Genomic DNA, 27,949 nt, shown 5'->3' on the forward strand with positions numbered 1-27,949 from the left:
ACTAACCGTCTGACAACCACTCTTCCTCCCTGAGCGTGTGTGAACACACACACACGCACACACATGCACACACACGCACACACACACATGCACACACATACACACGCACACATGCACACGCACACACGTGCGCACACACGTGCACACACACGCACACGTACACGCACACACACACACACACACACACACACACACACACACTGTTTATTAGACGGGGTCTCATTCATGTATCACAGGCTGGTCTCAAACCTGCCTATGATGGTCTTGAAACTTCTGATCTTCTTGCTTTACCTGGGAAAGCTGGGATTGTGGGTGTGTGCCACCACACCGGTTCATACTCAGACTTCCGGCATTTCAGTCCCCTGGAGGCTTCTTTCAATGGCTTCATTTGCTCTTCACTGGACTGTTCTAAAGTGGATGAATATAAACAGGAAAGCAGAGACCCTGAGGGGAGCACTTGGAATTGATTGCATAGGGATTGGGATTTATTTTATATGTTTGAGTGTTTTGCTTGCATGTATGTATCACACCACGTGGGTGGGTGCCTGTTGCTGGAGAGGTCGGATGTGGGCACTGGACTTTCTGAAATTATTATAATATAGATTATAGTGAGCAGCCATGTGGGTGCTGGGAACTGTACTCAATCAAGTTCTCCACAAAAGTATCAAGTCCTCTTAATCAGTGAACCATCTCTGTAGCTCCTTGCAGAGGGTTTTGAACCTAGCTCAGCCTGCTGTTCTATAAACCCATGAAGTGGAGGAAAAGTCACTGGGGTCCCCTGGAAGATGAGCAGCAAGGACATGAGCGGTCTCGGTCACCCACCCTGAGCCCAGCTTCCTGCGTAGCTTGGAAGATTGCAGTGGGTCAGGACTCACAGGTCTCTGAGGGGCGAGAAGCCCATGGTAGGATAGGGGAGCGGACACCAAGGGGCGGAGAGCCGCCAAACCATCCCTGAACAAAGACTAGGTGGGCGGTGGCTTGAGCCTCCGCACCCCGCCTCCCGCAGCGCCCGGGCTGAACAGGGACCCACAGCAAGGCCCGCGGAGCGAGCATGGCGGGGGCCGGGACAGCGGTGCTACCGCTGCTGCTGCAGCTCGGGAGCCTGGCGCTGGCCGTGAGCGGTGAGTCGGGCGTCCTGGGTGTGCCCCCATTTCTGGCTTAGCCCAGCCGACCGTCAGACAGGGCCAGACCACTCTCCAGCTCTGCCTGGGCTGCGCGTCCCTGGCCGGCCTTGGTGCTTTCTCTCCGTCCTCCCCGTCGGTGGGCTAGTAGGGTGGGGGAGGGACGGTCAGCTAGGGGTTCCTGGATTGGGCCACGTCCTCCTGCCGTCTGGCAAGAAGTCCGGAGCAGCGGTGAAGCAGAGGCTGTCTTGGCATCTGGGTGTCTGAAGTTAATTATTTGTATTGAGAAGGGGAGGGGGGAGGGGGGAATGCTCTCCATGGGAACTGACTATGTCTTGTCAAGACTGTAGTCTCTGGAGTTTGCACGAATAGATGGTCTCTGCAGGAACAGGGTAGGAGGAGGCTGGGGGCGGGGCGGGGGGGGGGGCGGGGAGAAAACAGCTTCTGGGGAACAACGAGGTTTGTACCGTTTCCAGGATGACTTTCTGCAGATCTTCAAGGGAAAGGGACGGGAACCCTGTCTTCAGTGGAGGACACCCTAACTCTCCTTGCCCTCCCCGCCCCATGCCTGCTTAAGCAGAACTGGAGGAGCTGGTTGGGGTGCTGGGGCTTTGGGGATAGGGCAGAGGAGGGACATGGCTGGGTGGAGGGCTTCAGATACTGAGATCTTGTCCGTAAGCGTCCTCCATGTGGATGGAAGTTGGGCAGAGGGACCATGTCAAGACAGTGTCAATTTCTGGGGACAGGTTCTCCTGCACAAGACAAGAGATGAGAACAGGCTGGGTGGGATGCTGATAGCTAGGACCACTGCTGGGGAGAGATGTAGGGCAGGATGGAAAGCTGTGGTGACCGATGGAATCTTAACTTGCTGCTGGGAGACTTGTTCTGTGTGTGAAAGAGGAGCCAACTGAGGACGGGAGAATTCTCTTCAGCCTTTATGAAGACTGTGGAGAAAGGGGAGGAAGGGGTGGATTTTGAGACAACTGAGAGACACCAGAGACTGGTGGGAACTAAATGGGGTACAGAAGAGTAACACTGAGCCCCAGATTTATGCCTTGGGTAACTGAGTTGGGGTGGCAGGAATGCCCCCTCTCTGTGGTGGCAGTAAAGAACAGAAGGTGAAATCCCCCTGCCTCGCAGGCCTACGGTCCCTGGAAGAAAGGCTTTCAGCTATCCCAGCTTGTCCTGATGAGTTGCCACTGTGGGAAAGAAACGTCTGCCACCTCCTTCAGCCTCTTCCTTGATCACCTCCTTTGCCGAGCCTCCTCTGCCCTCCCACGCCCTGGGTGTCTGTGGGAAGCAGCCTTTGCCTCCGTCTTCCTGACTTAGGAGTGGGTGTGAGGGGGAATGTAGCTGTGCCCCACCCTACAGCTAAGCTTAGAGACACATGCTTGCTTCCTGGACATATGTTATCTAGAACCAGGGACAGGCTGTCTTCACTGTGCCTGGAGAGTTGTGTCCACTGGAGGCCTTGCCAGCACAGCACAGCTGGGTTCTGCTTTCCAGAGCCCACGTCATCCAATATGGGGGCTCCTGGCTTCAGCCACATACTGTAAACAGTGGGATGGGGAGCATCTTTTCTCCAAATAGTTCTTGTACTGACAGGTATAGATGAGCGGACACTTGTGTGTGTACATCCCCAGATCTCCAGCTATTGAAAGACCCCTCCCCTGCATTTCAGCCTGTGCTGGTTTCTTGATGCTACCTTAACATCTCAGATCCCTACGCTATCTCTGATCCACAGTGGATGAATGGTCTAGGCACCCCACCTCCATGACAAAAGATCCCCACAGAGTCAGAGCAGGCTGCAGGGGAGCCTTGGTCTGAATAATGCTCTGTATCCCTTGGGAAAAATCCTCCCCCCCTACACCCCCCCATAGTGGAATAGATTGACAGGATGGGGCCCAGGATGACCCTTGTCCCCTGTACGGTTCAGAGAACAGAACCTAGGAGACCTTACCAAACTTTGCCTACAGGCCAAGCTGGGTTCTTGTGCCTTTTAGGTGGAGAGGTCTCCAGAGAGCACCCTAGGCTTGCTGACATTCTTGCTGATCAGCAGCAGGCACCCTCCCACTCCTTGGTTCCTGCTGAGGCCCACCAACAGCAGTGGTGCCCCCTGGAGGAGAGGTTGGAACGGCTGGAGTCTGAGGTGACAGACCTCAGAAAGCAGGTATGTGGAGGAAGGCTGGCAGGGGGGGAGAAAGAGAGGGGCTTAGGTTTGGAGGTTCTGGGGACACTAAAATAGAGGGTTTGGTTGTTTGTTTGGTTTGGTTTGTTCGAGACAGGGTCTTTGTACATAGCCCTGGCTGTCCAGGAACTCACTATGTAGACAAGGCTAGCCTTGAACTATCCACCTGCCTATCCCCCAAGTGCAGGAATTAAAGGCATGCACCACCATGACCAACCTTTGTTGTTGTTGTTTTAGATTTATTTTTAATTTACATGTATGGGTGTTTGTGTGTATATATTTACAACGTGTGTATGCCTGCTGCTTGTCAAGGCCAGAAGCTGGCATTGGGTCTCTTGGGCCTGGAGTTACAGACTGTGACAGCCACCACATAGGTGCTGGGAACCAAACCCATAAGCAATTGGTCTCGTAGCCACTGAGCCATCTCCCCGGCACTTGTTTTGTTTGTTCGTTTATTGTTTTGACAGTGCTTGATACTGAACCTCGGTCCTCACACGTGCTAGGCAAGGACTGCACCACTAAGGTAGAGCCCTTAGGCTTTTGTTGTAAAAACACATAGAAAGGTTATTCTCTGAACTGCTCCTAATGCCTCTTCTTTCCGAAATGTAGAGCGTCCAGAGTATGTAGTGTTGGCCCAGGTTTACACAGTCTTTCATGTCTTTGGCAAAAAGAATGGAAAACTGCCTAAGCATAAGACACTATCAGGAAATGTTGCATCTTTAAAAGCCGAGCAGAGTGATGCAAGCCTGAAAGACTGAGGCAGGGGGATTGGCATGAGTTTAAGACCTGAGTGAGCTTTATAACAAGTAACTTCCAGCCAGGGTTTCACTCCTGACTCCAAATTACTCGTTAATTATTAGGGCAGGGGAATAACTCCTGAGTTTCTGTGTTCAAGGAATAGTTTTACGTTCTCTGAAATATGCTGATGGGAGGGGCACCTGCCTCTGCTCAGGAATCCCTCTCATCCTGCCTCAGTTTCTCCATCTCACAACTGTCCACGAAGGAAGCTGAGCTGAGCCTGCCACCTCCCTCCCTTTCCCCAGAACAGGGACTTGCAAGCCAGGCTGTTGCGGATGGAGTCTTGTGGGTGCTGCTCAACTTCCCCTCAGTGCTGGGGGCTGGCACGCACCTGTCCTGAGGGCGCTCGCTGGGAGCCTGATGCCTGCATGGCCTGTGTGTGCCATGATGGGACCGCACACTGTGGCCCCCGGCCCAACGTGCCCCACTGCCATGGTCAGTGTCATACCACCCACCCACTGCGGCTGTTTTAGGGCCTAGAGAAGGCACTAGGGTCCCAGATGACATCACTGTCTCCACCTCAGGCTGCAGTCACAATGGCCAGTCTTATGGTCACGGGGAGACCTTCTCCCCAGATTCCTGCACCACTTGCCGCTGTCTGGTGAGTACTCAAGACCAACCTGGATATCACATACCTGTCTCTGTTACCTATCTGCCTCTCTCTAGCCACCTGTCACTGACATGCTGTACTAGTTGTGTTATGGAGTCTAACTGCCCAGACTTTCATCCATGACATTGGGATTTCAACTGGCTCTACTTCTGGGGCTCAATCTTCACATACTTCTTGGGCCCCCAAAGCTTCTTGGTAGAATTGCACTAGAAAGAAGGTGGTCTGTATTCAGGTACAGAGGTGGGGGGAGAGACATGTGGCAGGAGTCAGTCTAAAAAGACCAGAAGAGACAGAGTACTGGCAGCCATGCAGTTGGGATTTCCTTCCGTGGATACTGCCGAAGTCCAAGAGAGCCAAAGGGTGGCACGCTTAAAGAAGAGTATTAGGAGTATCCACCTGGAATGGCATAGATGCAGAGACAAGTTGGAAGGCTGCTACAGCTGTTGTCTAGGCGCAGGGCCAGAAAGGGCAGGGGACTAAGGCAGGGTGTGTTTCTATAGAACAGGCAGGGGACGGAGACTACTTAGATCCCAGAGAATAACAGAGGTCAGAATTGGGAAGCTAGAAACATGGCCGTGTCAGTGACTTAAAGAGAGCTGGGTGGAGGGAAGGCAGTGGCTCCGTAGGAAGTTGGTTGGTTGGTTAGTTGGTTTTTGGGTGTTCCAGACAGAGTTTCTCCATGTAACAGCCCTGGCTGTCCTGGACTCACCTTGTAGACCAGGCTGGACTCGAACTCAGAGATCCACTTGTCTCTGCTTGGATTAAAGGCCTGTGCCATCACTGCCTGGCCATCTATAAAATTAATATGCCCAAGCTGGACTCAACATGTAGCTGTCTTTTTGTCTCTACCCACTGAGTGCTGGGATTACAAGCATGAGCCGCTCTGTGTGTGTGTGTGTGTTGGCACATGCAAGGAGACTCACCTTTTTAAAAAATATATTTTATTAATTTATTCATATATGTCTAAATTGTTATCCCATTCCTTGTATCCTCCCGTTCCTCCCTCCTTCCCATTTTCCCCTTACTCCCCTCCCCTATGACTGTGAGGGGGACCTCCTCCCCCTGTATATGCTCATAGGGTATCAAGTCTCTTCTTGGGCTCACCTTTTAAGATGCTTCTCTCTCACTGTTGTAAATAAAGGCAAGCTGTACACTGTCTCAGAATTAGATCCTTGACTGTCACTTGCTGGAAAGATGAAGGAAATGTAAAAACAGGCTGTCCAGCTCTTTGATGTAGTCCCAGGCTTCTGGGTCTCTTACTTGAGGACGCAGGCCTGGTTTTGAAGGCTGCTCTGGGGTCCATGGGGCTGTTGAAACGTGGCATCCAGAAACCTGTGTCATCTCCACCTGCCAGGTAAGAGACTTAGGGTCTAGCCTCTGCCACTGTCAATGCCCACCTCTGCTTGGCATTACCTGAGGCCTGGCCATGCCTCTGGGCATCTGGGTCTGGAGCCTGCTGGACCTTTAACGCCTACAGAATAGCCCAGCATGGATGGTGGAGCAAGTTCAAGGGAGGGCTTGGTGTCTGCTCTGCAGGCAGGAACTGTGCAGTGCCAGGGGCCTTCATGCTCTGAGCTCCACTGTCTGGAGAGCTTCACCCCACCTGGAGAATGCTGCCCCGTCTGCCGGCCAGGTGACCTCCCATTTTTACCCACCTATCCCCACAGCCTCAGTGGGTCCACACCTACTGGGGCCTTGCATTCCTCTGGGTAATGTCCACCCATCCTGATCTCTGGTGACCCCTTGTCATACCTTCAGGCTGTGAGTATGAAGGGCAGCTTCATGAAGAAGGGGCCAGCTTCTTGTCCAGTTCCAACCCGTGCCTCCAATGCTCCTGCCTGGTGAGTTGATGCAACCTCTGCCCAGGCATGCTTCCTTGGACCCTCTCGTCTCCTCCTTCAATGTCAGTCTCTGTTAGCCCTGCATATGCCTTCTGGGCCTGGTGCCATTGAAATTCTCCCTCCATCCCTGACGGATACCCGCCTGCCTCGAACCCGCTGAAACTCACACCCAAAGGTGTTACAGACTTTGTCCATTCTAGAGGAGCCTGGTTCGATGTGTGCCTGTGAAGTGCCCGCCAAGCCCTTGCCCTGAGCCAGTCCCGAGGCCTGGCCACTGTTGCCCAGTCTGCCAAGGTGAGGTTGCCCAGCCTGACCCTTTCACTTATTCATTCATCTCTTTAATGTGTATGGGTGTTTTGCCTGCGTGCACGTCTGTGGGCCATTGTGTATGCAGTGCCTGTAAAGGGTGGGTGCTGAGGATTGAACTCAGGTCCTTTGGAAGAGAAATGAGTGATCTTAAACACTAAGCCATCTTTCCAGTGCCTGTCAATTTTTTTGTACTGTCCCCAGCAGGCTGTCAGAGCCTCCAGAGCCATCCATTTCATACTGATGTTTGACCAGTATGTATGACCACCATTTGATGGTGACCCTGAGTGAAATCAACACTATACACTAGTGCTGCAGAAGCAGGGACAAGGTCAAACCTAAGAGAGGAAAGAGACCAAGTCCATCTGGGTACAAAAGGAAAGCAAGCATTCCCGGGGTGTCTTCGCTGGAGTGACACTTCAGATAAAGCTGAGGGAGAGAGGGAAAGGAGACAGGGGCATTTGAGAAAAGGATGGATTCAGCTTTGGGTGTATATGTTAGTAGGGTCCTATAATAGGAATGATGACCAACGCTTAAAGGGAAAGTGAAGAGGGGCAAGTGGGTTGCTATGCGTCTAGACAGGGCATAGAAGAGCAGGCTGGGGAGCAGGAGGATCTCACCCTGCCTGGGGCATTGAGAGTCCCTGAGAGTCTAGACTGTAGACAAAGGCAGGAGCATGAGAGGAGTGGGGAGAGTAAGGCACGATGGGGCCCAAGATAGTTCCCTTTAGGCTTGTTCTCTGTCCTTAGCTCCAGGCTGCACAGAAGGTAACTCTCACAGGAACCATGGCCAAGAGTGGACCACTCCTGGAGACCCCTGCCGGATCTGCCAGTGCCTGGTGAGTCCTGGGGCTGCCCTTGGACCGTCCTTCACCCTGCCCTGCCATTAGGCCTGCTGGATGCTTGATTTAATTCCATGAGCCACACCCATGGGCACTGAGAGGCGACAGAGTTACAATCAACTTCACGGTAGGTCCTGTGAGCATGCAGCTTGGTGGGCTTGCCTGTTTGCCTGCTCTGTTCAACAGGCTGATAATTTTAGCTCAAGAAGCTCATGGATGCGTAGAGAGCCAATAGGGAAGGACACACTGGGTGGCCAGAGCTCCAGAGAGAGGGATACAGTTGGCCTTGCAATGCCCAATCCGGTGACACCGGATCTCTTAAGATGTGGCTGGCCAGAACTGCTTAGGGCTAGATGTGCAGGCAAATGCCTTTAAACTCAGAGATAGGAAATTCATGAATTTGAGGCTAGACTGGGCTGTATAGTAAGACCTTATCTAAAAAAGAATGGAGGAAGGAGGGAAGGAAGAAAGGAAGGGATAAACTGGATGAGCTTACACGTGCCTGTGATCCCAGATCTTGGGAGGTTGAAGCAGGAAGCCCATGAATGTGAGGACAGCATGAATTACACAGTGACACCTCGTCACAACTAACCTCCCTCAAAACAAGTACAAACAAGCTCAAAACAAACAAACAAAACCCCAACAAAATGAAGAGAGGGGCAGTAGGATAAAAAGGAATGCAAAATAGCTCATTAGTAATCTGTGCTAATTGTATGTAGAGATAATAGTTTGCATGTGATAGGTAATAGATTACAATGTTAACTTTTAATTTTCTCCATTTCCTTTTACATTTCAAAAGTTGGCCTTGAAAAAAATGGACGAGGCCTATGTAGCTTGTGCTCTCTTGTTCTTCAGCAGCTTGGATCTAGAGCTCCATGGGTGGGGTGGAGTGGTGTTCCCCAAAGCATGAAGGGTGAGTGAAGGGGAAGTAGGGAAAGATGCCCTAGGAATGGGAAAAGGGGAAAATCGGAACAAGTTTTAAGGGCCAGCTTCCTAAAACAGATGCCATGCCTACACTTTCCATTCCAGTCCCACAAGCCAAGGAGCATGGGACTTCTCTTGTCTATTTTTCCAGATAGGTAAACTGAGTCACAGATTGCTAAGGAACATACGAGGTCGTAGCTTTCTAAGGCTTCTGTAACTAAGAACTAAGTGATTCAGAACAATACTAATACATTCCACGGTTCTGGAAGCCCAAAGGTCAAGACCAAGGAGTGGCAGGTTTGGTTTGCTTAGAGGGCTGTGCCTTTGCTGGCTTCTGATTGTGGTTGGCATTCTTTGGCTTCCACAGTCTCCATATTTTTAAATATAGTTTATTAATTTATTCATATTATATCTAAATTGTTATCTCATCCCTTGTATCCTCCCACAGTCTCCATATTTTTAATTTTTATTTTTCATTTATTAAAAAATTTTTTTGAGGCAGAGTCTCATTATATAGATCAGATTGGCCTTATCCTCACAGAGATCTGCCTGCCTCCATCTCCCAAGTGCTGGGATTAAATATTCTCCATTACAGCTGACATTGCTTTTCTCTAATTATGTGAATATACATGTGTCTGGGTGTGGATTTGTGCGTGTGAGTACAGTACCCACAGAGACCAGCGACAAAAGTTCTCTGGAGCTGGGGCTCCCGGTGGTTGGGGGCCTCCCCCCCGCCCCAGCATCCAAATCTGAATTTGTCTTGTGGCATTCTCTCTTGTGAGTGTGTCTGAGTCCCTTGTTATAGGGACACTAAGACCCAATGGGCTTTCTATGCCCGCCAGCTTTGGTTAATGACACAGACACTCACATTTGTTCACAATAGCCTTAGACCTTGGCTTACTCTTGCTCCCAACTAGTTCTTGCAACCTGTGTTAACTCCCTTATATTAATCTATGTCCTGCGTCGTGACTTGCTATCTCTCCTCAGTTTCATATGTCTTACTTTCTCCGTGTGTCTCACAGGAGAATCCTTGAGCCTTTTCTTTCCCAGAGTCCCTGTCTCAGCAGGAAGTTCTGCCTGTTCTCTTATGCCTCAGCTACTGGCCATTCAGCTTTTTATTTAACCAATCAGAAGGTGTCGGAGAGCAATGTTTACAAAATACTGAGGGAGGCGATGCTGAAGTCAGTCCTGTGCTCAGCGCTCCGATGGGACAGAAAGCAGCATTTGAATATATAAGGACAATCTTTACACAGTGCACAAAAAGATCACCCCAACAGGACACCAAGTAGGGGGACCACCTACTCCAGCAATACCTCATTAAGAAACCAACTTTTTTTCCGACTCTGTTTCCCATTCCGAGCTGCTGGGGGAGGGGAGGGGTGGCGGGAACAGCCCCTTCAACCTACAAATTGGGAGGGTTGTGCATTGCATTCCATAAGAACACCCAGTGAGTGCATGGCTTGGAGCCTAACACCATTTCTCTCTCTTGGCTGCCTCCCTTTACCAGGAGGGCCACATCCAGTGCCGCCAGCGGGAGTGTGCCAGCCTGTGTCCATACCCTGCCAGGCCCCTTCCTGGCACCTGCTGCCCGGTGTGTGATGGTGAGTCAGGAGTGGAACAGTCTCCAGAGAGGCCAGAAGTGCTCGTGGCCTGGACTGGGGTACCTCTGAGCACCTTTCCTCAACAGGCTGTTTCCTAAATGGACGGGAGCACAGCAGTGGGGAGCCTGTGAGCTCCCAGGACCCCTGCTCCAGCTGCCGCTGTGCTGTGAGTATGGCTGACTAGCAGGGGAGCGGGGGCGGGGGGCGGGGGGGGGGGCACTGGCTTTCAGGACCTGCCTGTTCCCTGCTGACTGGGCCCTGTTGGCAGAATGGGACTGTCCAGTGTGAGCCTCTGCCCTGCCCACCTGCACCCTGCAGATATCCGGGCAGGATCCCTGGGCAATGCTGCCCTGTCTGTGATGGTGAGTGGGGGCGGGGTCACCATTCACCATGCAGGGGGCAGACACCATGCAGGGACAGGCTCTGAAGGAGCCAGTGAGCTTCGCTTTCCTTGTAGCTATGCTCCTACCCCATAGCTGAGTCCTCACCTCACCTCTCACGGCCCACATCTCCGTGGTGGGATGCAGGCAGAACCTCTTAGGCGATCTTCCTCAAGACAGGGATATAGGCCTTGGAGTGGTACGATGCTTCCTGCTGAGCATCACTAGTCCTGTCCCCCAGTCTCCTGTTCTCCTGTCCAGGCTGTAAATACCAGGGACATGAATATCGGAGCCAGGAGACCTTCACTCTCCAAGAGAATGGCCGCTGCCTTCGATGCCTCTGCCAGGTGAGCAAGTCTACCTTCTGCCCAGTTCTGTGTTGGTCCTTAAAGGGCCTCTCACTTGGCCTTCTTCCTAGGGTGGTGAAGTATCCTGTGAAGAACAGGACTGCCCTGTTGCCCCCTGTGCCCGGTCTGCCTCTGGCCTCCAGCTCTGCTCAGGTGCGTATGTGTGTATGTAGGGGAGCAACTGCCACAGGCACTACTTCCATGGAGTGGGGTTCAGGGGAGAACTCCACTCCAGTGACGAGGGTCTACTAAGTATTTCAGAGTTTGTTCAGAGGCTATGAAGCAGGGCTCCCCCACACCCCCCCCCCCCATAGACTGGGAAGGACAAGGATGGATGAAGGTATCTAGGTTGCTATGGTGACAGACCTACTTGCTGTAGCCTGTGTGCTCAATGGTGAAGAGTTTGCAGAGGGGATCCAGTGGGAGCCGGATGGACAGCCCTGTACTGCCTGTTCCTGCCAAGATGGAGTGCCTATATGCAGGGCTGTGCTTTGCTCACCAGTACCCTGCCAGCACCCTACCCAGCCACCTGGTGAGTGCCCAGCCCTATCTTGTCTTTCTTCTCTGGCTTTGACCAGCCCACCATGACCAGTCTGCCCCACCTAGGTGCCTGCTGCCCCAGCTGTGAGAGCTGCACTTACCATGGCCTGGTGTATACCAATGGGCAGAACTTCACAGATGTGGACAGCCCTTGTCATTCCTGCCGCTGTGAGGTACATTCTCTGCCTACAGCTGTCCTCAGAGTCCTGCCTGGGCCCATCCCAAAGCCTCTTCCTTCCTCCCAGGATGGGACTGTGAGGTGTTCGTTGATCAACTGTCCTTCCACAACCTGTGCCAAGCCCCAGAATGGGCCAGGCCAGTGCTGCCCCAAATGTCCAGGTGTGTGTTTACTGTGTGTTTTGTCTGACTGGCCTTAGGGCTCAGACCCTGTTGTGGAGCCAACAGATGTCTTCCAAAGCGATGGCTTTTTCAGAAGTGTCTGTGGTCCCACACAACTAAAAATCTCTCTGGAAGTCATAATGGCGTGGGTGGGAAGAAACTCAGGATTTGTTCTCTTTCTGTGTTACCAGACCACCCTTCCCTGTCAACCTACATTTCCTCTCAGATGCACCCGTGTAACACAGGTGCAATGGGACACAGTCCCTGTGTGCATGGCACACACTTGCATAAGCTTTTCTTCTTAGCACCTCAGAGACACATGTCCATCTCCATCTGCAAGTAAAAGGACTCGATTTTTTCTTTCTTTCTTTTCTTTTTTGTTTTTTGTTTTTGTTTTGTTTCTCTGTGTAGCTTTGGTTATCCTAGACTTGCTTTGTAGACCAGGCTGGCCTCGAACTCACAGGGATCCGCCTGCCTCTGCCTCCTGAGGGCTGGGATTAAAGGCGTGTGCCACCACGCCTGGCCTGGACTTTCACAGATTTTCATACCTGTGAAAGCAATACACATTGCACAGCCCCCTCCCTCCTTTCCCTGTTGGAGACAGCCTCCAAACTGGCTCTTCTCCGTTATTCTGGTGGCTCTGGGTTCTGGGACACCTAGCACTGTCTGTCTGCCTGAACGCCTTCCTGTCTTCACTGTCTGCTACCCAGACTGCATCTTGGAGACACAGGTGTTTGTGGATGGGGAGCGCTTTCCTCATCCAAGAGACCCCTGCAAGGAGTGTCAGTGTCAGGAAGGCCAAGCTCACTGCCAGCCTCGTGCCTGCCCCAGCGCCCCCTGTGCTCACCCCCTACCCAGTACCTGCTGCAGGACTGACTGCAAAGGTGAGGTGGCACAGCTGGGGAAGGAGTGGACCTGGCTTGGTGGACTCCCCTACAGGTAGCTACCCCTAGGGACAGAGGCCCATAGCTTCTCCTCTTCAGGCTGTGCCTTTGGAGGGAAAGAGTACCCCAATGGAGCTGACTTCCCGCATCCTACTGACCCGTGTCGCGTGTGTCGCTGTCTGGTGAGTTTGTGACCCAGAGGAGAGGGGAGATGCATAAAGGGTGAAGGCCACTTCATACTAACCCGACTTGGCTCCGTCTGTCTGTCCATCTGCAGACCGGCAATGTACAGTGCCTGGCACGTCGCTGTCCGCCTCTGTCCTGTCCGAAGCCAATCCTGCCTCCTGGAGACTGCTGCCTGCAGTGCCGAGGTAGGCACCGGATCCCCAGGCCGCTCCTCCACTTGCCTTTTCCTGCCCTGCATGACGTGACTCACTCTCTGCAGATGCCCCCGCTGACTGCCCACGGTCAGAGGATATGGTCCCCGCCCGCCACCAGGAGCACTTTTTCCCATTGGGAGACCCCTGCAGCCGTTGCCTCTGCCTGGACGGCTCAGTGTCCTGCCAGCGACTGCCTTGCCCTCCTGTGCCCTGCACCCACCCGCGCCAAGGTCCCTGCTGCCCTTCCTGTGATGGTACCTTCTTTGTGGCACCCTTGGAGATGGGGGTAGCAACCCTCCTCTCTGCAATTCCCTATCCCTCTCCCAGTCTTAATACCCCTGCTCCCCACTTATGATGTGCTTTCACAGGGGTCTTCCTTCCTCCAGGAGGGCGGGAGGGTGGTCTCTCCCTCCTGGGTACTTAAGTAAGAATGTCCACTAGCATGGTCTGGCCACCAGCCACCACGGTTCCCCAGTCACTGCCCTTCCCCCTAGGCTGCCTGTATCAGGGGAAGGAGTTTGCCAATGGGAAGCGTTTCCCAGCACCAAGCCTCCCGTGCCATGTGTGCCTTTGCTGGGAGGGCAACGTCAACTGTGAGGCCAAAGCTTGTGCTCCTGCGCAGTGTCCCTTTCCCGCCAGGGAAGACTGCTGCCCTGCCTGTGACAGTGAGTGGGGAACTGGGGTGGGGAACCATGCTGGGTCTAGGAGGGGTGCTGATGACAGAGCCAGCCAGCCTCCTCTTCACTGCCCCAAAGTAGATCAAACCAGTAAAATAAGTTTTACACTAAGAAAAAAGAGGTGGTGGTGGCACACACCTTTAATCCCAACTCCTAGGAAGCAGAGGCAGACAGATCTCCGAGTTCGAGGCCAGTCTGATTTACAGAGTAAGTTCCAGAACAGCCAGGGCTACTCAGAGAAACCCTGTCTCTAAAAACCAAAAAGAAAGCAAAGGAACACAGGGCATGGTGGCGCACACCTTTAATCCCAGCACTTGGGAGACAGAGGCAGGTGGATCGCTGTGAGACCCTGTTTCGAAACCACCACCACCCCCCCCCCGAAAAAAAAAAAAGAAAGCAAAGGAAAAAAGTCCAGTGCTGGTGCCTGCATTTTCTCCTGTCCTTGAAACAATCTGGGTATGTGAACTTGAGCAGATTACCGAATGCCAGCAAGCCTAATTTTTAACTTCTGTGTAGAGTTCTCCACTGCCTGTCACCCATGTAATCTTTATTTGTGAGATTCTCCTAGAGCCCACACTGGCCTCCCACTTGCTGTATAGCAGAGGACGGCCATCGTCCTGTTCCTCCACCTCCCAAATGCTGGGATTTCAGGCTTCAATCAGCAAATCCAATTTATTCTTTAAAAAAAAAAATCTATCTATATCTATCTATTACATGTGACTGTGTGTTAGATTCTAAACAATTTTATGTTATGAGTGAGTGTGCTTTATGAGAGCTATCATTTGGAGTTTAAGAGCCAGCAAGCCCTAGTGACCTTCTGGTCTCTGTTTCCACCTAGCCAGGCTTGTAGGTGTGAGGGAAACCCTGTTTGGCTTTCTACTTGGGAACTGGGAGCTGAAGTCAGGTCCTTGTACTTGCTGCAGATACATTCTTTTTTCTTTCTTTTTTTCTTCTGGTTTTTTGAGACAGGGTTTCTCTGTCTAGCCTTGACTATCCTGGGCTTGCTCTGTGGACCAGGCTGGCCTTGAACTCACAGCGATCTGCCTGCCTCTGCCTCCCAAGTGCTCGGATTAAAGGCATGTGCCACCATTGCCCAGCTGCAGATATATTCTTAGCCACTGAGCCACCTCTCTTGCCTCCCGTCCACCGTGTAGCTGAGGCTGGCCTTGAACTCCTGGTCATCCTGTCTGTACTTTGCAAGTGCTGGGATTATTAGATGTGTGCTACTATAGGCTGTTCATCTGGCTGGTTGTACGTTGTTGTCATTGCTTGTTTGTTTTTTAGATCTATTATTTTGGATTGTGTGAATGAGTGTTTTGCCTGCATGTATGTCTGTGTACCATGTGTGGTGCCTAATGTCCTCAGAAATCAGAACTGGGTGTCAGACCCTGTAGAGCTGGAGTTACAGGTGATCATGAGTCATCATGTGGGTGCTGGGAATTGAACTCAAGTCCCCTGAAAGAGCAACAAGTGCTGTTAACTGCTGAGCCACTTTTTTTAAAAAAAGGGATTCAAGCAAAGTGTCATAGAGGAGTATAGGACCGACTGTTGCCCTCCTTAATCATCCTGGGTTTGACAGAGTGTTTGGGAAGGGGATACCCTGAACCTGCGCCACTGTATCCCCAACTCTAGTCTGCGAGACTTGGTGCCTTCTGTGCGTGGCTGACTGAGCATCTAACCTTTTGGGCAGAGCCATGTGGGTTTTCCCTATAGATGAACACTAGAAACTCTTGCAGGGTACAAGGGAGAAAGCCCACCCTTTGGCCAGTCCTAACTCCAAACCCCACCTTACTAAAGCTCTTTTACTAGAGCCTGGACCCAGCCTCACTCCAAGACCCCCAAGGTGCCAGGTCTTTTGAGGCCTTGGCCTCCTGCCAGGTCAAGTTGGGGTGGAGGTGGGGAGATGACTGCTTCCTCTCTCTTTTTTCTGCCCTCCTTTTTGGCTCCCCTCTCTGACAGACTGTGAGTATCTGGGGGTACCCTACCTGAGCAGCCAGGAGTTCGCAGATCCCCGGGAACCCTGCAACCTGTGCACCTGCCTTGGAGGCTTTGTGACTTGCACCCGCCGGCCATGTGAGCGTACAGCCTGCAGACATCCACGCATCCTTCCTGATCACTGCTGTCCAACCTGCCAGGGTAGGAGGGCACCTGTCTCATCCCCAGGGCCTAGGTACAGGAGGTTTGATATGACTGAACAGCACAGCTCAGCCCTGAGCTAGATACACACACACACACTTGCCCCTCCTTAACTCCCACATGTATGCTCTGCCCTCTTCTCTGTCCCCGCTGTCACCTCACACATCGGTCCTTTGTGTTCTAAAATTTCTTTCTCCTCTTAAATTGTCTTGCTGGCTTCTGCAAATGCCACCTTCTTGAAAACTGACCTGTGGCTCCCATTGCCCTTGGGTCACCAACCAGGAGGGGCAGCATCTCCCACTCACTTTCTCTGACCCAGCCCACCAGGCAGGACACTCTTCTCGCTCTTCCCTCCCAATTCCACCACCTCCACTGTGTCTTCCAGTCTCTTCATACATGCAAATCCCTGCAAAATCCTGTAGCCCGAGTGACATCCTCCCTCCCTCCCCTCCCCTTCCCTGCCCCCCTCTGCTATACTACGTCTAGCTAGATTGTGTGTGTGTGTGTGTGTGTGTGTGTGTGTGTGTGTTCATGCATGTGACAGGGGAGGCTCAGATGACAGTGGCCTCTGTGTGTGTGTGTGTGTGTGTGTGTTCATGCATGTGGCAGGGGAGGCTCAGATGACAGTGGCCTCTGTGTGTGTGTGTGTGTGTGTGTGTGTGTGTGTTCATGCATGTGGCAGGGGAGGCTCAGATGACAATGGCCTCTGTGTGTGTGTGTGTGTGTGTGTGTGTGTGTTCATGCATGTGACAGGGGAGGCTCAGATGACAGTGGCCTCTGTGTGTGTGTGTGTGTGTGTGTGTGTTCATGCATGTGACAGGGGAGGCTCAGATGACAGTGGCCTCTGTGCGTGTGTGTGTGTGTGTGTGTGTGTGTTCATGCATGTGGCAGGGGAGGCTCAGATGACAGTGGCCTCTGTGTGTGTGTGTGTGTGTGTGTGTGTGTGTTCATGCATGTGACAGGGGAGGCTCAGATGACAGTGGCCTCTGTGTGTGTGTGTGTGTGTGTGTGTGTGTGTGTGTGTGTTTATGCATGTGACAGGGGAGGCTCAGATGACAGTGGCCTCTGTGTGTGTGTGTGTGTGTGTGTATTCATGCATGTGACAAGGGAGGCTCAGATGACAGTGGCCTCTGTGTGTGTGTGTGTGTGTGTGTGTGTGTGTGTGTGTTCATGCATGTGACAGGGGAGGCTCAGATGACAGTGCCCCTCCCATTGTGTTTCCCTCTCTGCCAGGTTGCCTGTACCATGGGATCACTGCAGCCCTTGGAGAGACCCTTCCTGACCCTCTTGACCCCACCTGCTCCTTCTGCACCTGCGAGGTGACGTGAATCTTTAGGGTCTTGGCATCTTCTCATCCCTTATCTTCCTTTCTGGCCTGAAAGCGGTTGTCTGCACCGAGGTTGCAATGAGCATATTTTGCTTGTGACATCTGGTGGGACAAGGTTGGGCTCAGGTCTATCCACCCAGAAGAGAGGGGCTCGGGCTTGATCAGCTCAGTAGGGTGGCAAGCTTGTGGTACAGCCTGACTTGCAGGTGGAAATCCAAGTAACAGTGTGTGACCTCTCCCCCAGGAAGGTTCTATGCGCTGTCAGAAGAAGCCATGTCCTCCGGCTCCCTGCACACACCCTTCTCCAGGCCCCTGCTTCTGCCCTGTTTGTCGCAGTGAGCATAGTTCACCACCGCCTTCTCTGTGCCTGGCACCTGTGCCCTTCTCCCCTCCCCCTCTGCCAGGTCTGAGGTAGGGCTGGGTGGCACCAACCTCCTTCCCACAGGAAGTGTGTCTCCTATAGGCTGCCTGTCTCAGGGCCGGGAGCACCACGATGGGGAGGAGTTTGAGGGACCTAAGGGCAGCTGTGAGCGCTGCCGCTGTTTGGTATGTAGAAGCAAGGCTGAGCCAAGGGTGGCCCACGCTTCTGGGTCCAAGCCTCCATGGCAAACTGCTGACCCTGTGTCTTCTGCCTGCAGGCTGGCCGGGTGAGCTGTATAAGGCTTCAGTGCCCACCTCTGCCCTGCTTGCTTCAGGCCACAGAACCAGGGACCTGTTGTCCGCGATGCACAGGTATACCCAATCTTGTACCCACACTTTAGCCCTTGACTCTAATGAAGGCCCCTCTTGCCTCAGTTGTTGGCTGTCCCCTAGTGCAAATTCGGCATACCCTTAGTGGGTTGGCTGGATGCTTTTCAGTGCTGTCCCTCCCCCTATTTCCCAGTCATAAGAAGCATCCTGATTAGTAACATTTATTGAGTCCCCTTATACAGTGGACCGGACTCCAAGATAATCACTTCACACACGTACACTCACACGCAATACACACACACACCTCATTTTAAGGAGCATGGCTATCTTACATGTGTTATGCTCATTCCCATTGTTATCACATTTATTCACCTATTTATTGGCTAGGGAGTACAGCACAGCCTTCATGTGGAGCTCAGAGGACAACTTACAGGACTGTGTGGGTCCCAGGGATCCAATTCAAATGCATTTGGTGACAAGGGCATTTACTGGCTAAGCCATCTCCCTGGTCCCCTTCTTCCCATTTTTTTTTTTAAGGATGAGAAAGAGGAGGCCCAAAGAGGTAACATACCTTGGTTGGCCACTCAGCTAGCAAGTAGCAGGGTCAAGACGTACATCCCGGTATTTGGCTCCAGGACCCCAGCCAGCCTGCTGCTCCTTACCCCACCCTGTGTAGTTAACCCAGGACTGCTCAACATCTCTTACCTTATAAACAAGGCAGGACACATAAACAATCCCTGCCAAATACGGGAGAAGAACGAGGCTTGGAGAGATACCTGGGACACGTGGGTAATAATGGGGCAATTCGTTCATTCCATGTGCATCTATTATATGCCTGCTGCATACCAGTGTTGCACGATGGGCCCCCATAGACAGTGCCTGCTGCTTGAAACTTGATCAAACAAGCAAGTGGCTCCCTACACCTCCACACATGAGTCCTGCCCTCACCCGTGACAAATACCTGCAGAACCCCCACAGGTGGGGTTGTGGTGTGTGTGCAGAAGTCCAGATCTCAGACTCAAAGCTTACACACCTGTCTGTCTGGGACACAGGCTGCCTCGCTCATGGGGAGGAGCACCCCGAAGGTAGTAGCTGGGTGCCTGCCAATAGCCCCTGTTCCTCCTGCATGTGTCACATGGGCATCGTCTCTTGTGCCCAAATCCAGTGTGTCAGCGCCTGCGTCTGGCCCCAGCAGGGGCCCAGTGACTGCTGCCCACGATGCTCCGGTACTAGGAACCTGGGGTGGGAGGGAGCCCTGGGTGGGAGACGGGCAGCCACACCTCCCTGCTTTTATTCTGAGATGAGTGGCAGGGGTAGGTGTGTAGGGGGTAGGTGTGTAGGGGCTCCAGGAAAGTGGGCTTCATTTAAGAGCGGGAGGGTGGAGGAACCCACCCACTTGGCATTGCTGCCAGCATGAAGGCTCCTTGTTCTGTTGTCTCACCTCAAGGCTGTGAGCATGCGGGCAGAAAGTATGAGCCTGGGGAGAGCTTCCAGCCTGGGACAGACCCATGTGAAGTGTGCATCTGCGAGGTAGGAGAGGGCAGGGTTTGGGGCTGGAAGTTTAGGGCTCCAAACTTCATGGAGCAAGACCACAGGGCAAGATTGAGACTCAGCTTGGTCAGTGGGACCAGGCCTACATTTAGACAGGGCACAAGTCTGAGTAGGGAGGCTGTGGATAGACCCCTGGCTGATCTTTGGGGTGATGGTGTTCAGGGGTAATGAGCAACTCACATGGGAAATGTGTATATTCTACTTTTAAAGTAGTGATGAGGGCTGGGGATGTAGTTCAGCTGGTAAAGTGTTTGCCTAGCACGAACAAACCCCTGGGTTCAGTCATCAGTACCACAAATACAGGGTATGTGGCATATGTCTATAACTCTAGCACTGGGAAGGTAGAGGCAGATGGGCCAAGAGTTCAAGGCAAGCCTTGGCTATGTATCATGTTTGAGGCCAGCCTGGACTGCATGAGACCTTATCATCAAAACCAAAAGTAGCCAGGCATGGTGGCACACAGAATTTGGGAGGCAGAGGCAGGCGGATCGCTGTAAGTTCAAGGCCAGCCTAGTTTACAAAATGAGTCCAGGACAGCCAAGGCCACACAGAGAGACCCTGCGTAAAAAAACAAAACAAAACAAAACAAACAAACAAACAAACAAAAACCCAGAAGTAATGTAAACAGTGTTATAGGTTAGGAGACTGACAGTGGAGTGGGGAGGATGGTATGAAGAGCGACAAAGGGTTAGAGGTCACATGACTGTTCCAACCCAGTAACTTGAAAAAGTAAGGGAAAGCATCTCAGGATTAAGGGACATGCACGTAGCATCTGAAGACAAGGGCGTAGCAGACGGGGATCCTGGTGCCTGCGAGCAGCTCAGTTTCCACGGCCTTTGACTCACCCCTGCTCCTTCATTCATGTTGTAGCTGCAGCCTGAGAGGCCTCCCAGCCTTCACTGTCACCGGCGGCAGTGCCCCAGTCTGGTGGGCTGCCCACCAAGCCAGCTTCTACCCCCTGGTCCCCAGCACTGCTGTCCCACCTGTGCCCGTAAGTCCTAGGATACGGGGTAAACTAGGAGGGCAGGGCTGCACCCCCAGAGAAATGCTGGAAGAGCCAGCTAGCTCTCCTCCCACAGCCCTTTCCTGGCTCAGACAGACAGTTGTGGAAGCTCTTGCCTAAGTGGGTGAAGCTTGTTCCTCTCCAAAGTGAGAGCTGCTGGCTGGGGCTGCTGGCCTCTGCAGCCGGGTGCAGGTTGTGGAACATTCTGGCCAGCAGGGGGGCACTGCAGGGTAGCAGTTATCTGCTGGCTCTTTGACCTTAGGGACATTGAATGGCTCAGCTGTGGGAACAGAGAGAGCCATCAGTTTTTCTTGGAGTAGATTTTTTTGTTTTGTTTTCCTTTTTGAGACAGGGTTTTTCTCTGTGTCACCTTGGCTTCCCTGGACTCACTTTGTAGACCAGGCTGACCTCGAACTCATAGAGACCCGCCTGCCTCTGCCTCCCAAGTGCTGGGATTAAAGGCATGCGCCACCACCACCGTCTGGAATAAGAATTTTATAAAGATGCATCGTAGGTGGTGCACACCTTTAAGCTCAGCACTCAGGTGGGAAAAGCAGGTGCATCTCTGGGTCCCAGGACAGCCAGGTCTACACAGAGAAACCGTGTCTCGGAAAAACAAACAAACAAACAAACTAAAACAGAAAAAGAATTGATGAAGATATGTGAGAGTAAAGGGAGTTACACTTTTGTTACAAATACTGTAAAACAGCATGGATGTTTCCTAGATATAAGGCTTGGAGTTTGCTCAACCCAACCATCCATCTTTGTTGTGGAAGCCAGGTGTCATCGGTGGAAGTACAACATCATAGGAGTGATGGCTCGCCTTCACTATGCACACTCACGCCTTCCTACGTAGACAAGGCGCACACTAGTGGAGACTGCCTGCCCCTCTGCTCTCTTCTCAAGTTCTTATTGTAAAGACACTCAGCTCTGTGGTGACATTCAGTTTACCATCTAAGCCATGTTTAACTTACAGCTCAGGGGTATTCAGTACATTCATAAAGTAAAGCCATTAGGAAGATGTGTCTTTATAGCACTTGCTAGGATGAGCAGCAAGGGGTGAGAGGAAGACTCCTTTATTAAGCGCCTAATGCATACATATCACGTACTACTTGGTGTGTCTAATAAACTGCATCTCATTGAATTTTCACAATGACCCAGTCAGATGAAGTGGTATTGTTCCTTTTCACACACATGAGAGAGGAGCGGGGGAGGGTGGAGGAGGGCTCAGAGTAAATTAATTTGCTCATCTGTTGAAGGAGCCATGACTGGAACCTGGAATGCCTCATTACGTCTCCATTTGGCCAGATGATATGAAGGGCAGTGACGAGAACAGGCCAGGCAGCCTGGCCATGATCCACACACAGTGGCAGCTGCTGAGCTGTCTGTGTCTAGCCCCACCCCACCCGTGTTAGTAGGATAGCAATGTTCTCCCAAGAGGCTATCGGTGCTTTGGCAGCACATGTACTAAAATTGGCTTGGTGAGGGGCAAATATCATTGCTCTGAAGATTATCGTGGCCTCTGTGCAGGGATGACATACAAATTCATGAACCAGTCACATTGAGCTAACCTTTAAAAAAAAAGTTCAAACTTTTCTTTTCGGGTCCTGGGGATGGTCTGTCTGGGACCAAGACTTATGAGGACAGAGCTGAGACTGCAGTTCCTGTCCCCTGACTCCCTCACCCCCACACTGGGTTCTTGCCTTCACAGAGGCACTGAGTAACTGCACAGAGGATCTGCTGGGGTCTGAGCTGGTGCCACCGGACCCCTGCTACACATGCCAGTGTCAGGTGAGTCCCCCCCCCCCCGCTGTGGGCACTCTCAGGGACCCCATTTCCTGCTCTGTGAGCTGAGGCTGAACCTCTTTCCTTCAGCATCTCCTGAGCTCTTTCTCACTCTGACATTTGACCTGAATGTCCTCTCCTGCCTACACCCTGCTCCCAACCCTGACCCCACAACTCCATGTCATGTTTATTATGACCACAATAGGATCTGACATGGCTCTGTACACACCGGGCCTGTCCTGAGCTCAGCTGTCCCCCGTGGGAGCGCCACACCCCCCCTGGCAGCTGCTGCCCCTTGTGTAAGGGTAAGTGGCCAGACTTGGTCTCTCCATCAGAGAGAATCCTGGGATGGAGGAGAGAGGGGAAGGCGTTTGTGGATGCCCAGAGGTCTGCAGTCAGAATGCAGCTTCCATCCCTTTGTGGATGTAGAGCAGCTATCCACTGGGGTGGAGAGAGGACCCACGAAGCAGAATGGATAAGGAATGAGGCTTGCATTCTCAAGCCAGGCCCACTGTAGGCATTGCACTCTGCAATTGGGGATTGGCCCAGTGGAGGGTTCCAAGGACTGGCATTTTGGGTCTCCAAGACTATAAACAACCAGTCTGAGTGCAACCAGTACCCACTAGACCTACTAGGCTTTTCCTGATGCTTGCTGCCGAACTTAACACCCTCAGGGTGCTGGTGGGATGGGACTATGAGTTCCAAGAAGGAAGAGCACTGCTGGAAGGACATCCACTTCTGTTTCTTAGACTGTAGCAGAGAGAGTGGTAGATGGAGAATTGGCAGGCCCCGAGCCACACATGTATTACCTGAACCTGTCATGTGACCTGGGGCCAAGTGGGTGGGTATAGGGTGACAGGTCTAACACACCAGCAAATATGGGTTACTGTAAAGCAACACCATGACTATGACAATGTGGGGTCTTGTTTTTGTTTTTGTTTTTGTTTTTTGAGACACGGTTTCTCTGTGTAGCCTTAGCTGTCCTGGACTCACTTTGTAGACCAGGCTGGCCTTGAGCTCACAGAGATCCGCCTGCCTCTGCCTCCCGAGTGCTGACATTACATGCATGCACTACCACGCCCAGCTTGACTATGGCAACTCTTATAAAGGAAAAACACTTAACGGGCTTGCTTACAGTTTCGGGGGTTTAGTCCATTTTTGTTGTGGTGAGAAGCATGGCACCATGTAGGCAGACATGGTGCTGGAGAGGTAGCTAAGATTTCTACATCTGGATCCTCAGAGAGCATGAAGAGTCACTGGGGCCTGGTTTGAGCTTCTGAAACCTCAAAGACCACCCCGCTGTACTACACTTCCTCCAAAAGGCCATGCCCACACCAATAAGACCACGCCTCCAATAACACCACTCCCTGGGTCCCTGGGGGCCATTTTTGCTTAAAGCATCACAGCCTGGTTTCTGCAGAAAACCCCTAACCAATGATATCCGTCTTTAGTGGGGCCCTGTGGAGTGTCACCTCAAGGAGTGCCGAGAGCTCTCCTGTCCGAATTACTGGCTAACGGCGCCTAAAGCTGGCACCTGCCATGAGCAATGCTGGGGTGACGGATGTGATGGTGGGGGGAGGGCAAGTGAGGAAGGGTAAGATAGGTAAGTCCCTGCCCCATGAGCACACCCACAACAGTGCAGATGGTTACCCAGGCCTCAACTCCTTGCCACCACAACAATGCCTCTGCCACTCACATGGCCAATATTTCCTGGGGGATGTTAGACCTGACTCCCCATACCCACTCACTTTCCCCCAGATCATGTGACAGGGGCAGGGAATGCAAGTGTTGTTGGGATCCTGCCAACTCTCCATCCGCCACTCTCCTGCTGAGAGCCTCCACTACGCAGGACTTCCTGCAGCACTGGTTTGTTTGAGTAGGGCACTGAAACTCTCTCTCTCATTTCCCCTCAGTCTCTACCCAGCTGTGCATGCATCAGGGCCGCCAGGTGGCCTCTGGGGAACACTGGGTAGTGGACGCCTGCACCAGTTGCTCCTGCTTGGCTGGTACTGTGCGCTGTCAGAGCCAGAGCTGCAAGAAGCTCGCATGTGGCCAGGTGAGTTCTTTGTTCAGGGTGGTAGGTCCGGGGCACACAGGGCGCTGCCATTCCACAGCGAGGAGAGGCTTCAGGTGCTAGTGGAGCCAGGGATGGTGCTGTTCCTGAAGTCACCACCAGATGATGCCCTGACCCGCTCTCAGTGAATCTGGGTTCAAGGGGTCAGAGGGACGACGGGAGGACTAAGACTTGACAGGGGAGTGTCCTGTGACTGACCACCGTGTTTGGGTCTGCGGCCAGGACGAGGTCCCTGCCCTGAGTCCTGGCAGCTGCTGTCCCCGCTGTTTGCCCCGGCCAGCTTCCTGCATGGCCTTCGGAGACCCCCATTACCGCACCTTCGATGGCCGCCTGCTGCACTTCCAGGGCAGCTGCAGCTACGTGCTGGCCAAGGACTGCCAGGGCGAGGACTTCAGGTATGATCCTCTCTCCCTTCTCTTTGACACCTAAACCTGGCGCCTCTGATCTCTGGCACCTGGGCCCTTTCTCCCCATAGTGTGCACGTGACAAATGATGACCGGGGCCGGAGGGGTGTGGCCTGGACCCAAGAGGTAGCAGTGCTACTGGGAACCTTGGCTGTGAAGCTGCTGCAGGGCAGGACAGTCATGGTGAGCCAAGGACCCAGGGAAGGTGAGTGCTGCACAGTCCACCTATCTGGCCCAACATGGCCCCTCCCTTCTCCCTCTCTTTCCCAGGTGAACCAGCACACGGTGGCCTTGCCCTTCCTTCAGGAGCCACTGCTGTACATAGAGCTTCGTGGTCACACTGTGATCCTGCACACCCAGCCTGGGCTTCAGGTGTGGCCAGAGGACATGGCGGTGGGGGAGTCTTAGCGCTCTTCTGCTTCTATAACTACCAAGACAGGTGTCTGCTCCTGCCTGGTGAGAGAGTGCAGCTACAGCCTCAAAAAGGAGTCAGGGTCAGAGAGACCTTAGTATTGAGCCTCTTTTCAGTCTTGGCTCAGCCACCGGTATATTGAGACTCTGGGCCACCATCAGCCTAATTTGCTTGTGTATAAAGTGGGAAGTTGGTAGGCTATCCAGTAAGGTCTTCTGTGTGGCCTCTGAGGGTTTGCCCAACTCCCATGTGGAAAAGCGACTTCAGCCAGAGCCATAACTTACACACCCATGCTGTGTGCACTTGATCCAGACTCTAAATGTGTTGTACCTTCCTTAAGGCCACAAGACAGTGATTTTCAGAGTGTGGGTTTTGTTTTACCTGGAGCCCAGTTGAAAGATGTCCAGGAGTCGTGGGAGGCTCTCTCTTTGCCATCAGTGCTACGGCAGGCTGCAGAGCAATGGATACAGGCTAGGGAAGTGGCCCTTCAACAGGCAGCGTGCACCCATCTGTCCTGCAGCAAAGGGACTATCCAATTAGCACATGAGCTCCTCGAGGTCTCTTCCGACCCTTCCCTAGTCCCAGGCCTCTCTACAGGTGCTGTGGGACGGGCAGTCTCAGGTGGAGGTGAGAGTTCCCAGATCGTATCGAGGCCAGACTTGTGGTCTGTGTGGGAACTTCAATGGCTTTGCCCAGGATGACCTGCAGGGTCCAGACGGGAGGCTCCTGCTCACAGAGGCTGCCTTTGGGAACAGTTGGAAGGTGAGTGGCTTGGGAGCAAGAAGCTGGAACAGGCTAGAGGAACTGGGCACAGAGCCCTGCTGTGGCAAGGGACCCAAGATAGATTTTTGGATTTTCCTGGAAGTTGGGGGTTTTAAGCCCCTCTTGATGAATAGAAGAGGCAGGGTGGCCTGTTGGAAGCCTGGTCACCTGAGTCCCTAAAGTCCATTCTGTCTCTCACTGGCTGTGGGAACTATTCTAGCCTTAATTTATCTGTAAAAAGACAAGGTGACCATAGATGGTGCTTCTCTTTGATGTTCTATTGGGGTTTTTGTTTGTTTGGTTTTGATTTTGTTTTTTTATACAGGTCTTGCTAGGTAGCCCATACTGGGCTCCAACCTGTGACCTCTTAGCCCATCTTCGTGAGAAGCGGGAGTACAGGCTTGAGCCACCCTGACTGGCACTTTTGCTTTTTTCTGTTTTGTTTTGAGACAGGGTTTCGTGTAACCCAGAATGTCCTTGAACTCTCTTTGTGGCCAGAAAAAACCTTGAATTCCAATCCTCTTGCCTCTGTCTCCCAAGCACCGAGACTACAGGCATGTGCCATCATTTCCAGTGTTTCGTGCAGAGGACCAAAGCCGGGCCTTTGTGTGCATAGACAAGCACTCTTCCGACGGTGCTGCCAGCAGCCCTTGCTGTTCTTGAAGGGGCAGATTTGATTCCTTGTCTCACTATGCTATCCAGGTTGGCCTGGACCTTCTATCTATCCCACAATCCTCTGCACCAGCCTTCTAGTGCTTGGGCCATAGGTGTGTGTGTACTACCATGCCGTGTTCTTTTAAAAAAAAGTTTTCATTAGCACATATTAATTATACATAATGGACTCTGTTTTGACATTTTCATAGACGTATATAATGTATTTTGATCACCTCCCCCATCACTGTCTCTTGGTTTCTCCTATTCCCACTAATCCCCCTCCTCTTCCCAGTTGGCATCTCACGTCTACTTTCTTGTCTTATTGATATTTTTATCTGACCCAATGAGTTTCAGTTGTTTGTTTACAGGAGTATGACACGTCCTGCTCAGAGAGAGATTTTGCCAGTGATATTTTCACATCATGGTTGCTCTCCCCATGTAGGTCCCCGAGGGCCTGGGTCCTGGCCGGCCTTGTTCTGCAGGCCGAGAGGTGGACCCGTGCCGGGCAGCAGGCTACCGTGCCAGGCGTGAGGCCAATGTCCGATGTGGGGTCCTGAAGACCTCACCGTTTAGTCGCTGCCATGCCGTGGTACCACCCGAACCCTTCTTCGCTGCCTGTGTATATGACTTGTGTGCTTGTGGGCCAGGCTCCTTAGCTGACACCTGTCTCTGTGATGCCCTGGACGCCTACGCTAGCCACTGTCGCCAGGCAGGGGTGACTCCTGTCTGGAGGGGCCCTACGCTCTGTGGTAAGGGGGGGGTGATACCAGTTTGCACTGAAGGAGGGCATAGTACAGAAAGGAGGGGAAGCACAAGAGACTCAAGTCGAAAGAGAGAGGGGGGGGCTCAAGGAGCCTGTAAAGTATGGCTGAATAGCTAGAGAGATGCTGGGGACCTCCTTGACATCGCTTTCCTCTCTGCCTGCAGTGGTGGGCTGCCCTGTGGACCGCGGCTTTGTGTTTGATGAGTGTGGACCACCATGTCCCCGTACCTGTTTCAACCAGCACATACCCCTAGGGGAGCTGGCAGCCCACTGTGTGAGGCCCTGCGTTCCAGGCTGCCAGTGTCCTGCAGGCCTCGTGGAGCACGAAGGCCACTGCATCCCACCTGAGGCCTGCCCACCAGTCCTGCTTACTGGGGACTAACCATCTCCACAATGTCCAGTCCCAACCAGGAGTAGCCTCTTGTCCAACCCTGAGTTAAGGATACCCTCAGCCAGGACTTATCTGGCCAGAAGTCACCCCTCAGTGAGCAGAGACCTCCAGGCCAAGCCATGGAGACAGTGCCTCGCTCAGGCAATGGAACTCTGGGCCTGTCCTCCAGGCAGCCACAGTGTCAAAACACAAGAATAAACTCTACACTTGCCCATGACCT

The 27,949-nt window shown here is 52.6% G+C and overlaps 1 protein-coding gene across 6 annotated transcripts; it reads left to right on the top strand.

Annotated features, from left to right (window-relative positions):
• Positions 1 to 1,006: 1,006 nt before the first annotated feature.
• On the top strand, positions 1,007 to 27,946 carry KCP (kielin cysteine rich BMP regulator). Of its 6 annotated transcripts, none has more exons than XM_084785741.1 (38): positions 1,007 to 1,121; positions 3,125 to 3,291; positions 4,353 to 4,542; positions 4,632 to 4,708; positions 6,254 to 6,350; positions 6,476 to 6,558; positions 6,759 to 6,852; positions 7,614 to 7,702; positions 10,137 to 10,230; positions 10,317 to 10,396; positions 10,499 to 10,592; positions 10,872 to 10,957; positions 11,029 to 11,110; positions 11,337 to 11,489; positions 11,564 to 11,670; positions 11,743 to 11,836; positions 12,547 to 12,720; positions 12,820 to 12,902; positions 12,998 to 13,091; positions 13,166 to 13,354; positions 13,595 to 13,765; positions 15,737 to 15,913; positions 17,147 to 17,232; positions 17,485 to 17,575; positions 17,686 to 17,786; positions 17,879 to 17,972; positions 18,983 to 19,156; positions 19,378 to 19,460; positions 20,352 to 20,472; positions 22,196 to 22,275; positions 22,475 to 22,574; positions 24,183 to 24,325; positions 24,566 to 24,738; positions 24,819 to 24,930; positions 25,018 to 25,119; positions 25,757 to 25,921; positions 27,018 to 27,324; positions 27,503 to 27,946. In XM_084785741.1, the coding sequence occupies exons 1-38, from the start codon at positions 1,052 to 1,054 to the stop codon at positions 27,718 to 27,720; spliced, it is 4,695 nt and encodes a 1,564-aa protein (XP_084641867.1). In that variant the 5' UTR covers positions 1,007 to 1,051; the 3' UTR covers positions 27,721 to 27,946. The 6 variants fall into 6 exon arrangements, 5 of the variants coding, with proteins under 5 accessions (XP_084641867.1, XP_084641868.1, XP_084641869.1 ...); XM_084785742.1 differs by having other exon boundaries at positions 17,704 to 17,786; XM_084785743.1 differs by lacking the exon at positions 18,983 to 19,156.
• Positions 27,947 to 27,949: the final 3 nt, after the last annotated feature.

The sequence above is a fragment of the Acomys minous genome (assembly GCF_964271855.1).
Source record: "Acomys minous genome assembly, chromosome: 6".
In the NCBI taxonomy this organism is placed as follows: domain Eukaryota; kingdom Metazoa; phylum Chordata; class Mammalia; order Rodentia; family Muridae; genus Acomys; species Acomys minous.